General features: G+C 35.0%; 2 protein-coding genes and 3 non-coding genes across 5 annotated transcripts in view; 1 reads left to right on the top strand and 4 right to left on the bottom strand.

Moving 5' to 3' along the window:
* Positions 1 to 5,842, top strand: part of LOC9317384 (nudix hydrolase 22, chloroplastic) — an 11,572-nt gene extending 5,730 nt beyond the window's left edge. The window contains exons 9-11 of the mRNA XM_021027981.1: positions 2,343 to 2,468; positions 4,718 to 4,824; positions 5,524 to 5,842. The gene's annotated coding sequence lies outside the window, so the exon portion shown is untranslated. The remainder of the gene's footprint in view (positions 1 to 2,342; positions 2,469 to 4,717; positions 4,825 to 5,523) is intronic.
* TRNAP-AGG lies at positions 1,673 to 1,744 on the bottom strand. The gene has a single exon. It is a non-coding gene; the product is annotated as a tRNA-Pro (tRNA).
* Positions 5,010 to 5,081, bottom strand: TRNAP-AGG. Its single transcript has one exon. It is a non-coding gene; the product is annotated as a tRNA-Pro (tRNA).
* Positions 5,843 to 5,918: 76 nt separating the features above from the next.
* On the bottom strand, positions 5,919 to 5,990 carry TRNAP-AGG. Its single transcript has one exon. It is a non-coding gene; the product is annotated as a tRNA-Pro (tRNA).
* Positions 5,991 to 6,035: 45 nt separating this feature from the next.
* LOC110229096 (UDP-glycosyltransferase 89A2-like) lies at positions 6,036 to 7,764 on the bottom strand. The gene has a single exon (XM_021027980.1). The coding sequence runs from the start codon at positions 7,646 to 7,648 to the stop codon at positions 6,296 to 6,298; it is 1,353 nt and encodes a 450-aa protein (XP_020883639.1). The 5' UTR covers positions 7,649 to 7,764; the 3' UTR covers positions 6,036 to 6,295.
* Between the last annotated feature and the right edge of the window lie 6,478 nt (positions 7,765 to 14,242).

Here is a 14,242-nt window from a genome sequence, read left to right as displayed (position 1 = left end):
TCTGCTGATATATTGATTAGCTTGTTGAAGTTCTTTGGTAAGACTTGAATCAGAAGACAAGATGCCTTGTTACCTATTGTTTCAGTTGGCCATTAGCACTGAATATGTGAAAGTATTCCAGTATTCAATTTATTCTGACCTTGTTTATATGAACACCTGCACATGATATTCATGCCATACATTTTATGAAGTAATCTGAAATAAGATATTCCCATGGTACTTAGGAAACAAAGATAAGCCAGAAGCAAATTACTAGACCTGATGCCCAGTTCTTGATGTAATTAGGTTAAAAAGCTAAAGGAAAGGCTGTTGCGTAGATGCATAGTCTAGCCCTTTCATGTTCTCATGTCTCAAGGACTACTTATGCAGGTTATAGGACTAGAGCCATTTCTGATTGATTTGCATATAGGAAGGTGATTTAATTCTGTGAAACTAAGCCAGTTGATCTGATGACAAGAATACAATTTGGATATGATTTTCCTAGTGGACCTCTTTACCACATAATCAAATATTGGATGTGGTAAGTAATTTCTGAGATCTGATAGAAAATGCGTAGTTTATGGCCTTTGTGTATTTGAAATGTTAAACATTCTTATCAGTATTATTTGCTACTTTAGAATTTAAGGGTGCATCTGTTGAGTCGTCGTAGCTCATACTCAGGATCTAGTTCAAGCACAAAACTATGCATTATGTTTTCTGGGTTTTATAACAAATAATTAAAATTAGTTGATGGGGCATTCCGAGAATCGAACTCGGGACCTCTCGCACCCAAAGCGAGAATCATACCACTAGACCAAATGCCCACCTGTTGATGTAATAATTCATTGGAGCAACTATTTTTGAAATGCAATTACTGTATTCTTTTGTGTGTTTGCTGTAACTTTGGTAACTTAGGTGTTATCCTTTTTTTTCTATTGCAACAGCTCCTTGAAAACATAGGTAGCTCCCGTTTTGCAAGAAGTGTTTTTTTGTTGGTGAAACCCCAACCATTTGACCTGAAAGTAAAGGTACGTTGTGATGATGTTTCCAATTTACTGCTGGTGGAATTCTTGGAACTGGTCAAATGTTTAGGTGAAAATGAATGATCTTTGAAAACCATGCACCTAAGGTTGACTTTTCCATAACAAAATTAATTGCCATACGGTACATAGACTATTGAAAAAGTCAATGGGGCATTCCGAGAATCGAACTCGGGACCTCTCGCACCCAAAGCGAGAATCATACCACTAGACCAAATGCCCTGTTGTTGATGTAATTCAGCTTAAACACTACAGATAATGGTGTTGCCTTTGGGTCTCTTAATACCAATTCCTGCTATTGTGCATGAAAAGCCACCGGTGCAATTGACGGAACTACTATAGGATTGATTTGGTTGGGAATAGGTGGCTGCTGGTTTTAGGAACCTAAGCTAGTGGATCTGATGATAAGGATACACTTTGCATGTTGCTATCTGTTACTTTGATCATGTAGTCACTAGCCAACATTGAAAGTCTTATTTTCATGTATTATGTCTGAAATTTTTATTTTCTCCTTGTGAAAAGGCCTAAACTATTGACCAGAAGGATGTCAAAGAGTCCTGATATGCTCTATGCTCTCCACATTCTGTATTACTGACTACTGAGATGTGGGATGTTGTAGGTCTCCTGAATGCCCCTGAGATTTAAAAAAGGATGGGGCATTCCGAGAATTGAACTCGGGACCTCTCGCACCCTAAGCGAGAATCATACCACTAGACCAAATGCCCACTTGTTTTCTTTACTCAATTAAAATACATAAGGTCGTGCTGTTGTGATTTTATCATTTCTTGAATGAGTTATATACAATTCAGATTTATGATATCTGAAAGAAAATTCGTTGTGGTTGATGTGCTGATGCAAATGTGCCTGTTTCTTCTAAGCATCCAAGTCAATCGGTATGGAATAAGGCCTACAGTTTGGATCTTGTTTCATAAGCTGAGTTTCATATAAGTCTCTTAAGTGCGCATACCATATATCATGCCACTTGATCCAATGTCTGACATATGGGTTTTGGCCTTTGGATATTTTGATCTGAAACGTACTGATTTTTAGATATTGTTCTAGAAGAATTCTTGGGAAATGTTCCTGCTCAATTTTCATAAATTATACTCAATTATTAAAACCACAGCGGCAAATATATACATCTTTTCTCCCATACTTCTGGATTTAAAAACGTAGGTTCTGAGAGGTGAACTTAGGACTTCTTGCACCAAAAGCAAGAATCATACCACAAATCCAAGTGCACGATTGTATATCTGTCATACCGAGAAGAGAACTATATCTTCTGTTGATTTTTCGCTAATAAGCTTTTTGTTATTTTCGCAGCTCGGTCTTGAAAAATCTGGCCAGCATGTGGGTGCTTGTGCTGCTTTCTGATATTTTCGGTTATATGAAACATTGGAACTCGTTTCCTGGTGGAAGAAATCTAATACATCTGATGCGAAAGAAAAGGTATGTTTACCTTGTCCATTCTGCATGCTTTGGACTCTTAAATAATGAAACTCTTTCTCACAAAAAAAAATAATGAAACTCTTAACAAGGCACTGTTATAATTTGACCTTGCTGCAATTTTAGGGAAATGAATTCTGTCTGAATTGTTGAACTATACTTTGTTATCTAATATTTGCTTTTAGCACACAAAATATCAAAAAACCTGGGGGCATTCCGAGAATCGAACTCGGGACCTCTCGCACCCAAAGCGAGAATCATACCACTAGACCAAATGCCCTTCTGTTGAGAAATATAGTTTAAGAAGCTAAAAGAAAAGCTTGTGAAGTCAATGTCGGATCTAGTTCCCTTACTTGTCTTAATGATAAATTATTTTAGTAATCTAAGCCAGCGGATCTGATGACAAGTATGCAATTTAGATCTTGCTTTCTTAGTTGACTTTTAACAAAATAATCAATTTTGAAGGTCGTAGCTAATGTAGAATGTCTGAACTTCTGAATGTAAGCCGAGGTTACTGCCTTGGATGTTTGGAAAGTGAAATATTCTGATCAGTAAAATTTGCTTCTAAGAGTTCAAGTTTTTTCGTTGGTAATAACTTATAAAAGTTCAAGGTTTTGTGTCTATTGAATTGTTTTAGCTCTTACTCAGGATCTGATTAAAGCTAAAAGTCATGTATTGTTTTGCTGGGTTTTAGAATAAGAAAATATAATCATAAAATAGTTTATGATTCTGAGGATTGAACTTAGGACCTTTCACATCAAAGTGAGAATCATACAACTAGACCAAACTCAGGTTGATGTAACTTTGTAGAAGCAACCATCTTCAAATTCGATTGCCTCTTTTCTTTTGTATTCTTTTGCGGTAAATTTATATCATTAGGCTTAAAGACAGGTTTATGACCATGTTCAGTTTTAAAGAAGTTTATTATCACTTTAAGAAGATTTAGGCCATGTTTGCGTGTTGACTTAGACGTGATCTCTTAAACTCAATTACTTGAGAACAATTTTTTCACATAATAAATTTCAGCTAGGATCAAAACATATCTTTTCAAAAAGTCAATGGGGCATTCCGAGAATCGAACTCGGGACCTCTCGCACCCAAAGCGAGAATCATACCACTAGACCAAATGCCCAGCTGTTGATGTAATTCATTGGAGCAACTGTTTTTGAAATGCAATTACTGTTATCTCTTGTGTGTTTGCTGAACTATGTTAACTTAGATATTATCCATTTTTTGTTCATTTGCTACAGATCCTTCTTGAAAACATAGGTAGCTCCCGTTTTGCAAGAAGTGTTTTTTTTTTTTTGTGAAAACCCCAACCATCTGACCTGAACGTTAAGGTACGTTGTGATGATGTTTCTAATTTACTGCTGGTGAAATTCTTGGAACTGGTTAAATGTTTAGTTGAACATGATCTTTGAATATCATGCACCTAAGGTTGACCTTTTAATAACAAAATTAATTGGCATACCGTTACATACACGTTTGAAAAAGTCAATGGGGGCATTCCGAGAATCGAACTCGGGACCTCTCGCACCCAAAGCGAGAATCATACCACTAGACCAAATGCCCTTTGTTGATGTAATTCAGTTTAAACACTGAAGCCAATGGTGCTGCCTTTGGATCTGTTATCTTAATGCCAAATGCCTGTCATTGATCTAACTCGTTTTCAAGCATTTTCATCGCTGAAAGAATATGTGAGACCTTCTAGTATTTGCAAATATATTTCATTCTTGTGAATATGCAACATGCTAATAAGCCTTATATCATTTTTGGTGAATCTGACTACATGTGATTATTGTACGTATTCTAAGTTTGACGCTTTGTGATATCCTGTGGTAGAAAATTTAGCTACTTCCTTTATTGGTTAAGAAAATATAAAAACTTTTTCTTTGACTGTGTTTCCAAGCTACTCTTAGTGAATTTTAAGTGAAATGCATGTTTTGGTCATGAACTGTGAGAAATCAGGCGGCAAAGATTTACCTTAACTATCTACTTGTATACTGAACACATTCATTCAAAATATCAATGGGGCATTCTGATTTCTGGGGCGTTCTGATTTCTAAGAACTGGCCTGGGGACCTCTCGCAAGCTAAGTGAGAATCATACCACTAGACCAAATGCTTCATTGTTGATATAATTCATTTAAAGTACCCAGTTTTGATATTCTATTGCCAGTATCTATACTCTTTAGTTTGTTTGTTTCTGAACTTTGTTAACTTAGGCATTATCTTTTATTTCATTTCCTGCAGCTCGTTCTTGCCTTCTTGGAGAATCTGGCAGCATAGCGCTTTGCCGTGGTGAATTGTGTCTGATATTATCTGGTTGGAAATCTCAATCATATGACCTGAAAGCAAAGGTATGAAAGCAAATCTCTCTCTCTCAATTATCTGATTGGAAATCAATATACTGCTGGTGAAATTCTAGGGGCTGGTCAACTGTTGTGTGTAGAACATGATCTTTAAAAATCTAGCACCATAGGAAAAAATTGTCAGTAACAAAATTTAGTTGGCATGCCAAACATACACTGTTTAAAAAGTCAACGGGGCATTCCGAGAACCGAACTCGGGACCTCTCGCACCCTAAGCGAGAATCATACCACTAGACCAAATGCCCTGTTTGTAATGTAATTCAGTTCAAACACTGAAGCCAATGGTGTTGCAGAACCATTTCTGATTGATTTGCTTATAGGAATCTAGTTGATCTGATGAAAAGGATACAATTTGGTTCTTATTTTCCTAATTGACTTTTAGCACATAATTTACATTGAATGCCGTATGATACATCTCTGAGATCTGATGCAAAACTTAGTCGGCATACCAAACCAAACTTACACTGCTGCAAAAGTCAATGGGGCATTCCGAGAATCGAACTCGGGACCTCTCGCACCCAAAGCGAGAATCATACCACTAGACCAAATGCCCTATTGTTTGGTGTATTCATTTGTAGCAACTGATCTTGATATTCAATTGCCCTTATCTTTTTTGTGTGTTTACTGAACTTTATTAACTTGGGCAATATACTTTTTGTCTGTTTCCTGTGGCTTGTTCCCCTGCAGCTCATTCTCGGAGAATCTGACCGCATTTGCGTTGTAGCAGTGAGGGGTGGCTGATGTTATGTGGGTGTGGAATGGTTCAAGAAGAGTTTACTTTTGTGCAAATCTGAATCATCTGACCTGAAAGTAAAGGTGTGTTAAAACCATATCTCGTGCAACTCTATATATAGTAGAAAGAGAAAATGCCTAATGAGCCTATAAACGGCAGTAGAGGTGGAGTCTTTGAGCCTCCTAACGCTTGAATCAGTATGTTGCACTGCTTTTTGTAATTTACAAATTCAAGGGACTAGTAAATTTTTTAGTTGAACATGATCTTTGAAAATATGACACCATAAGAAAGAATTGTCAGTAACAAAAATTTAGCTGGTACTCAGGACAAGATTGTTAAAAATGTTAATGGGGCATTCCGAGAATTGAACTCGGGACCTCTCGCACCCTAAGCGAGAATCATACCACTAGACCAAATGCCCAATTGTTGAGCAATTTAGTTACAAAAAAAAACTAAAGAAAACATGTGAAGTCAATCTTGAATCTAGTTCTCTTAGGTGCCTTATTGTTCAGTAGAATTTGATGCAACCCTGTCAAAAACAACTGCCTCTTCAAGTTCGATTACCTTTTTTCTTCTGTAAATGGCTTAATATAAGTTTCATCTTCGCGTTACAAAATATGATCCTCAACCAAAGACAAATTCAACTCATACTGGAACAAATATGAACGTAAAATCACTTTTTGTCATTTGCTTGTGTACTTTTTATTTCTCTTGACCCCGGAATCTTTAAAGACTACCAAATTCCTTGACAAGTCTTTCTAAATCTTCAAAAGAGCTTCCTTTGGCCTCTAACTTCCTCCGTATCTCCTCCGCCCGAGCACCCACTTCACGTCGACTCTCACCCATTGTTTCGTCTATGATCCGACCCAACTCATCCGGGTCCGGTACTGTTTCAGCTCCTTCGCAAACCCGAACCGCCACTCCCAAATCCTCCACCAGCAACCTCGCGTTCACAAACTGGTCTGCCTCCATTGGCCACCCTAACACCGTGACTCCACTCGTTATTGCTTCAAGCACCGAGTTCCATCCACAATGGCTCAAAAACCTGCCTACCGCTACATGTCTCAACACCGCACGCTGCGGGACCCACCCTTTAACAACCATTCCCCGACCCGATACCCGATCCTCGAATCCCTGGGGTAACGGGTCTTTCTTAACCACCCAAACAAACCGAGTCACGCTCTTCTCAAGTCCAAGGGCCAGAGCATCACACTGTTCTTTAGTCAACACCTTTTGACTTCCGAAGCAGATGTAAAGCACAGAACCATCTGGACATCCGTCGAGCCAACTCAGCAATGGACCGGATTCATCCGCACCACCCGGGTCCAACCCGATCGAACAAAGCGGGCCAACTCCAAAAACCCGATCATGACCTACCCTCTGTTTCACGTAATCCAAGTACTCTTTTTCTAAACACTCAGCCGTATTAAAAACGCAACCGTAGCTCAAAAAATTCATCAAGCTATCATCTTTAAAGCTTCTAATATCTGGTGAAGGAGATCCAAGGCAGCGTCGAACCACCGACGGAAGATGCTCTTCCTTGAAAACAGGGGAACCAGGAAGATCCAAGAAATGAACCGGATCCGTAGACTTGTCGATGTCGATATTTTTGAAGCAGAACTGAAGAACGGAAGCTAATAATGCACCGGAAGAGAAGAAAGCAAAGCGAGGAATACCGATTTGATTGCAAAGATCGTGTGTCCATCCAAGGAAGAAGTCAGAGATGAGAGCAACAGGAGGGTTTTGGTGAGAACGGAACCAGTGGATAATAGGGTCACGAAGCTGACGAAGAGAGGCTATGATTGGAAGACTACCGGAGTTACCGATATCTTTAACGTTTTCAACGCCGGGAGGGAGTGAAGGATGAGAAGGGAAAGGGAAAACGATGGGAGTTACGGCGGAGGAGGGATGAGCAGAGAGGAGAGGAGAGAGGTATTGGAGGTTTCCGGTGGTGACGAGGACGGAGACATCGACACCGTGAAGACAGAGTTGGTGAGTTAAGTCTAGAAGTGGAAGTAAGTGGCCTTGTGCTGGGAATGGAAACACCATGATGTGCAGTTTAGGAGTCTCCGGCACCATTGCTCTGTAAACAGTCTCTGTTCACTTTAGTTTTTTTATCTTCTTTATCTTTCTAACTTCTGTGGACACAATCTAATGGTTAGGAGGTGTATCAGTGTCTCTTTACTAATATTTAAATTGGAGCATTCCAAGTATCGAACTTGGGACCTCTTGCATTATCAAGATTCAAGACCAGCGTGCAAGTTTGAATAAGTCAGTTCTATAAATGAAGAAGTGTACAAAGTGTTGAATGTCGATCCCGAGAAGCAAGATAGAGAGAGTATGACTGTAAGATTGTCACTTTTCTTCTTCTTCTTACTACTATATACACGGAAGCTGCCTCTTAAGATCTTTGTCCACTTAGATGACTTTTCAGTAGTTTGGTCTTGAAAAAAGCATAGCAGAGTGACAGATCCGATCTGCTTCAATCAAATTTTTCATTGTTCATATGCATCAAATTATCTTCTAGAAGTTAAGAGTATGATCAATGACATGTTCATTAATTCTAGTTTGTGTTTCTTTGGACTTCAGCTAAAACCTCTCCAGATACATTGTCCTAATAGGTCTGAAATCAAATTCCGTGTAGACCAAAAGCTTAAGGTCCATGAAATCATCACTCACCTTACGGAACAAGCAGGAAAAAATTGGTTCACAACATACGACAGTTAAACCATTTAAGAGAGTAAATAAACAAACATCTTTTACATTTTTTAGGTTGTCCTACAACTTAAGCCTGTCCTCGCAAATTTAGTGATATATTTGAGTCACATAAACAATTAAGTGATTAACCAAGGATCCCGGCAAGAGTTTCAATAGTAATATCACAATGTTTGTATCTAGTCCCAAAGCTAGTATTAGAAAATAGTAACTTCAAACATTCTCATTACTCAACGCCCTCTAAATTCTAATCCCAATGCATTATAGTTTTTTTGTTTAATCCAAACAATATGAGAATATTGTAAGCCCTAGATATTAATTATGTCATTTGACATTTTTTTAATATACAATCTCAAACAAATAAACTTGAGAGAATGTTGTTAAGAATTCTATTTTGTTTTGGCTACTCTCATTCCTATAAGAGGATGTTTCTCGAAAACTAATCTCTCTTACTTAGAAAATTGGTATTTTGCACACAAATAAACAAGTTTATTCTAAAGTTCATTATACACGTGTGAGATCAATGATCACTGATTCTTAGGCTTTTCAAATACATTTCATTTACTCCCAATAGGATTAATAAACTAATTTGCCATTTCTCCATCTTCTGTCAACTTCTAATTAAGGTTAAATGTCATTGGTCAACTTCTTAAGAATAATATACTTTGAGTGTGTAATGCATTATAACTTTTGTATAAAACTTTGCAAATTTAAGAACATTGCGCGCTTAATTTCTCCTTAACCACATTAACCAAGTGTACGAAAAATACGTAAAATCCTATAAGTATAATATAGAATCGAGCCTGGTAAGCAAATTATCATAAAAATCACTACTTTAAAGTTTCATAGTATCAATGACATGGTCCATTTAATCATGGGAACATGACTGTTTATATATAAATATAAGGTAACCGCCGAGAACATCGTGATGGCCATCTCTGTGGTGTCCTCTACCATCCACCACCATCTATGTGACCGAGTGAAGGCGATATATGATATAGCCAGGCCAGGACGGCCCATGTTTCCTCCATGAGAAGGTAAAGACATTGCTGCTCAGTGAGACAATGTTGTCAATAGCAGCCAGAGCAGAGGATTCGTTGTTCAATCAAACTTGATCTTCCAACGGACCTGCTCGGCCTAGTTATGTAGGCCAACCCAAGTCGAAGGCTTGTCTCACATGGTATAATCATGCAAGCGTTTTGGAAATTCACAAATGTATATGGTTGCGATCAATTTAAACAATACATGGAAGAAGAAGTGGTTTCTCATTGTAACAACTTCTTTTGAGGATAAGCATCATGGTTTGAAGATAAGTTATACTACTCACAAACAATTACAGTGAGAGAATCACATTTTTTTAATTTCCTGAAATCTACGCACGGCTTAGCATGTACTTGGCGTTTCATTTTTTATAGGAACTAGATCAGTGTATGCGCTATTTAAACTATTATTTAAATTATATAGTATACTTTTAAATCAAGTCACATAAGTTCATTAATAAGAAATGATCATGATACAATAATAAACAAAGATAAGGATAACAAAACAAAAATGGAAATTGGAGAAATTGCATGTGAAGGGAAATTAGGTCATTGAAGAGAAGGCATGTTGGTGTATTTACTAATGTGAGCATTTAGTGAGACTGCAAAAAATGAGCGCAATTTTAGCTTACAAACTTACAACCTCTTTCCTATAACCCATTTCTCTTGCTCCCTCTTTATGTACCTTTCATTTAATGCATAGCTTGCACCATATAATATAATGATAGGCTATTGAATTATGTATATTCTTATAGATAAAGAAATGCGTTTATCTAGATATAAAAATTACTACGTATTAAACTCAATTCAGTAAAAGAAGTCTTTTTTGGTCGTGTATCTATTCTATATATAATATATGCTAATTGTATATCATAAATGATATATATATATATATATATATATATATATATATAAACCTAGAAAGCTAATATGAAATGTAATTAACTAACTATAGTTTCAAAAATGACGATTATATAAAGCAAACTTCAAATGTTGGGAAATACTCAATTGAGGTAATATCAGCTTTCAAGCTAGCTATCGTACAATTTATTGACATTTTTGGTTAGGGACAAATTGATTGTAGCATGAGAAGCAAAAGATTGAATCCAGAAGGAAGATGAAAACAAAAATAGAAAACTTTTAAAACTCCATCTTATTTAAAAAATCAACAAACACTTATCGCTTCAGTACCATTCGGTATGGATCACTCATCCATCACTCCACCATGCATCCCCCAAATAATTGCTTCTAACATAACATGTACGACATATATATATCTTTTAAATTAGCGTCAACAATATATATATATATATATATATATATATATATATATATATATGTCTCACAAGTTTGTTTATAAAGCAAAAAACATAAACATAAACCATTGTTAACTCAACATTAACAAGTATTTGTAAGATCTTTAAATTGTTGCATTCGAACTCTGACTATGGAGTTATTTAACATGTTTGATTCATATGATTCAAAGAAGATATATGCATGATGCATCTTGCGTTAATTTTTTTTTTTGTTTGAATCGACATCTTGCGTTAATTAAGTTGTAAATTTCTTGGGTATAAAAAAAATACCATTATTTTCCAAAATAAAAAGTTGGATGTACCTTGTTGAGCTTTTAAGGTTTTCATTCGCTTGTAGTGGTCCCAATATGTAAAACACATGTCAAATTGATTGCTGTTTGAACATCCCACTGAAATCTAGGGTTCTTCCATGACGCCAATATTATTTTTCTAATAAAACTGAAAGAAAATAAATTGTATACCTAAGCATACGTATAAATTTACCTCAACATATGAAGAATTCAGAGAGTGTGCCTCTGTTATAGATGAAAAGATGGGTAAAGTACAAATTCAATCCAATAGCCTTTAAAATGTTAGCTTTTAAAACTCATAAAACATTTTACCAATACCCATCTTTGTATAAGATCTCGTTAGTAAATTACTTGAAAATGTTCTAGTATATACATCGAATTGTTTATTGTTTGTTAAATAAAAAGAATTGTTTATTGTTTCATGAGAATAGAGGGGAAATATAGATATTTAAACGGTTGCATTGATCGCCATTTCCTGATTCATCAGCCGAAGTTAAGCTGCAAAGGCCCGAGCATCAAAACAGCTCAACATTAATTCTATTAATTTTTTAAATTCAAGAAAAAATAGTACCATATAATGAAAGTATTTCGCTTCAATATCCATCCATACAACTAAAATATCTTAATTTTTTACTTAAAAATAAGACCAAAATTTGTTTTGCTTTGGAATCTTTAATAATCTTGGACCAGTCCTTGGAACGAGAATTTGCTATGTTACTTACAGATTTATTTAACACCGTAGGATAACCGCTTGTGTTAAATGGAGATGCCACATATTGTTTTAATTTATCTGCATCCTATACCCAAAGTTATACTTAATTTATAAACTAAGACTGTTTAACATTGGCCCAAACAATTGTTAAATATTTGAAATAAAGCTCGCATTTAGTTTATCTTTCAAATAAATGCAGACGAAAAGATCTTATCATCTCAAAAGAAACTGAAGAAGTATTAATGCATTACTTAAGGGAACGATCATCAACAAAGACCCTTGAGTCAATCCAAAAAAAAAACGACCTTAATTTCGTTGCAATTACTATACAGCACCACCCATCCTGACCTCTTAAAAATTCGTATTTTTCCCTTCTTTTTCCGTACTATTACATCACAAAACTCCTAAAATCGTGTTTGGTAAATTGATTATGACTATTCCCACGTCCAAACAAACCATTTGCTCCCCATCCGAAGTTAAGGCCGAAGCCCCGAAGGTGACCGAGAGAATCCTTTTCTGCACAGACTGAAAATCCAGAACCTACATATATACTTCTTCCGTTTCATAATATAAGTCATTTTAGATGAAAGCACGCCGATTAAAAAGATTTACTTTTAAAAGTTCAACCAATCATAAAATAGACTGCATAATATAAATAATCATAAAATATTAAAGTAATATATAATTTGCATCGAAACTCGAAAACGACTTATATTGTAAAACAAAAAACTTTTTCCAAAACGCCTTATATTACGAAACGGAGGGAGTATGATTTTATTTTTTGTATACAAGAAAATAAAATAAAACCCATCTTAATAAATATCTCTACAACAAAATAAAATGTGAGGAAAGAAGAAAAATTACAATCTTTATGTCTTGTTCTAATTAATGTTTTTGAGATGTCAGACGAGAAAATAATAAAAAGGAGAAAAATCCTAGTTCAGAACCAAACATGGATCACTTTCAAAGAATCTGTTGTTTCAATTTCTGAAGAAATATGTGTTCGTACGCTTGAACTGCAGAAGCAGTTTGGAGTTTAATGCAAGAACTGTAAGGAAGAGAGGCATGGGGTTGCATTTATGATCACTTTGAGTTTCTTCCGATCTCTTACTGTTTTATATTTCAGAAATTGATATTAGGAGTGTCAATAACTATCAAACGTATAAAATACCATCCAAACTCTATTTTGGATGGAGTAACCCAAAATTTGTATTGCTCTGACTAAAATTTTTAATTAATTGATTTGATTTTAAAATTAGTTGGATATTATAAAGTAAACCGAAATTTTTGGAGTGCGCTTCAAATACCCTTGTACAAAATAAAGATGACTTGTATGGTAACCTTTTGGAAATTGCTAAAATAATTTCTTATAATAAATAGTGAATATTTTTTATATATCTAATGATTAATTCAGTACTCACTCTAGAAATCTATATATAACTAGTTTCTCAGTTTTTCATAGATTTTGGATTTTGTGATATATATATGAAAAAAAACACAAATTATAAAAGTATTTAATGGTATTAGGCATTCGCCACAGGATAGGCTATATCAATGTCCTCATCTGTGTGTGAGATTGATATGGTTTGCGGCTAATTCCAATGAAGCTCCTTTGGAGTTTCACAGTGGTTTATTAGAAAGTGTGAATGCATGCGGTTTTCTATTTGTTTGAGAGGCTAAGAAACGCTCATGATACAACTAATCAAATGACTGTTGAAGACATTTAGGATTTCCAAAATTGTCTTCTAGTATTTGTTATTGAAGTATTGGTCAATCCATCAGTGATTTAACGTTATAGCAATATAGACTACTCGTCGACTAGCACATTTATACTTTAAATATTTTGACGTACTTTAAATATTAACCTTGCCTCTCTTTTCTAATAATTTTAGTTCCTTTTGAATTCCCATGCTGATGTACACATTTTTCCACTAGATGCCACTAAGGGTCGGAACTAACCCCTAAAACAATTTTTACTCTATCATAGTTAAACCATGACAAGCAAAACGGATTCAAATCAAAAATGTCAAAGTGCTCCTCATAACCGATCAAAGACCTCCTATAGAATTAGTACTTTGTTTCAAAATATAAGATGTTTAAAGTAAATGCACACATATTTAGATCATTTATTTTTCTTTTTTAAAATATCATTTATATTTAATTATAACAGTTTTAACCAATAAAAAAAATGACTGCAGAATATTAATGGTCACAAATTGTCAAATGCATTTAAATCTACATAAAAACTTGTAAAACATCTTATAATATGAAACAAAATTAAATCACTAAAATATCTTATATAATGAAACAGATGGAGTAATAAATTTACTTTTTAAAATGCAATATTTTTGGGTTCAAAACTATTTAATGCAACTAAATCATACTGTTTGACTGAAGTAGTTAATAATAAAACGTAATGAAAACAGTGTCCTATTTTCTTTTATAACATTTATGTTTATGGGATTTACCTTCTTCTCTAATTCATTTGCTTCCTAAAGCAAGAGAAGTAGTCATAGTTTATAAAATTGAAAGTTTTTTTGTCTTTACTAAAAATATACGGGTGAAATAAAGAAATACATATATACATAGATATATATATA

Source organism: Arabidopsis lyrata, assembly GCF_000004255.2.
Source record: "Arabidopsis lyrata subsp. lyrata unplaced genomic scaffold ARALYscaffold_4, whole genome shotgun sequence".
Lineage (NCBI taxonomy): Eukaryota > Viridiplantae > Streptophyta > Magnoliopsida > Brassicales > Brassicaceae > Arabidopsis > Arabidopsis lyrata.
The sequence above is the reverse complement of the archived record's forward strand: the minus strand, read 5'-3'. Positions and strand labels throughout refer to the sequence as shown.

Coding starts and splice junctions, on each gene's coding strand:
- LOC110229096 (XM_021027980.1), bottom strand. CDS start 7,648: ATGGTGCCGGAGACTCCTAAACTGCACATCATGGTGTTTCCATTCCCA.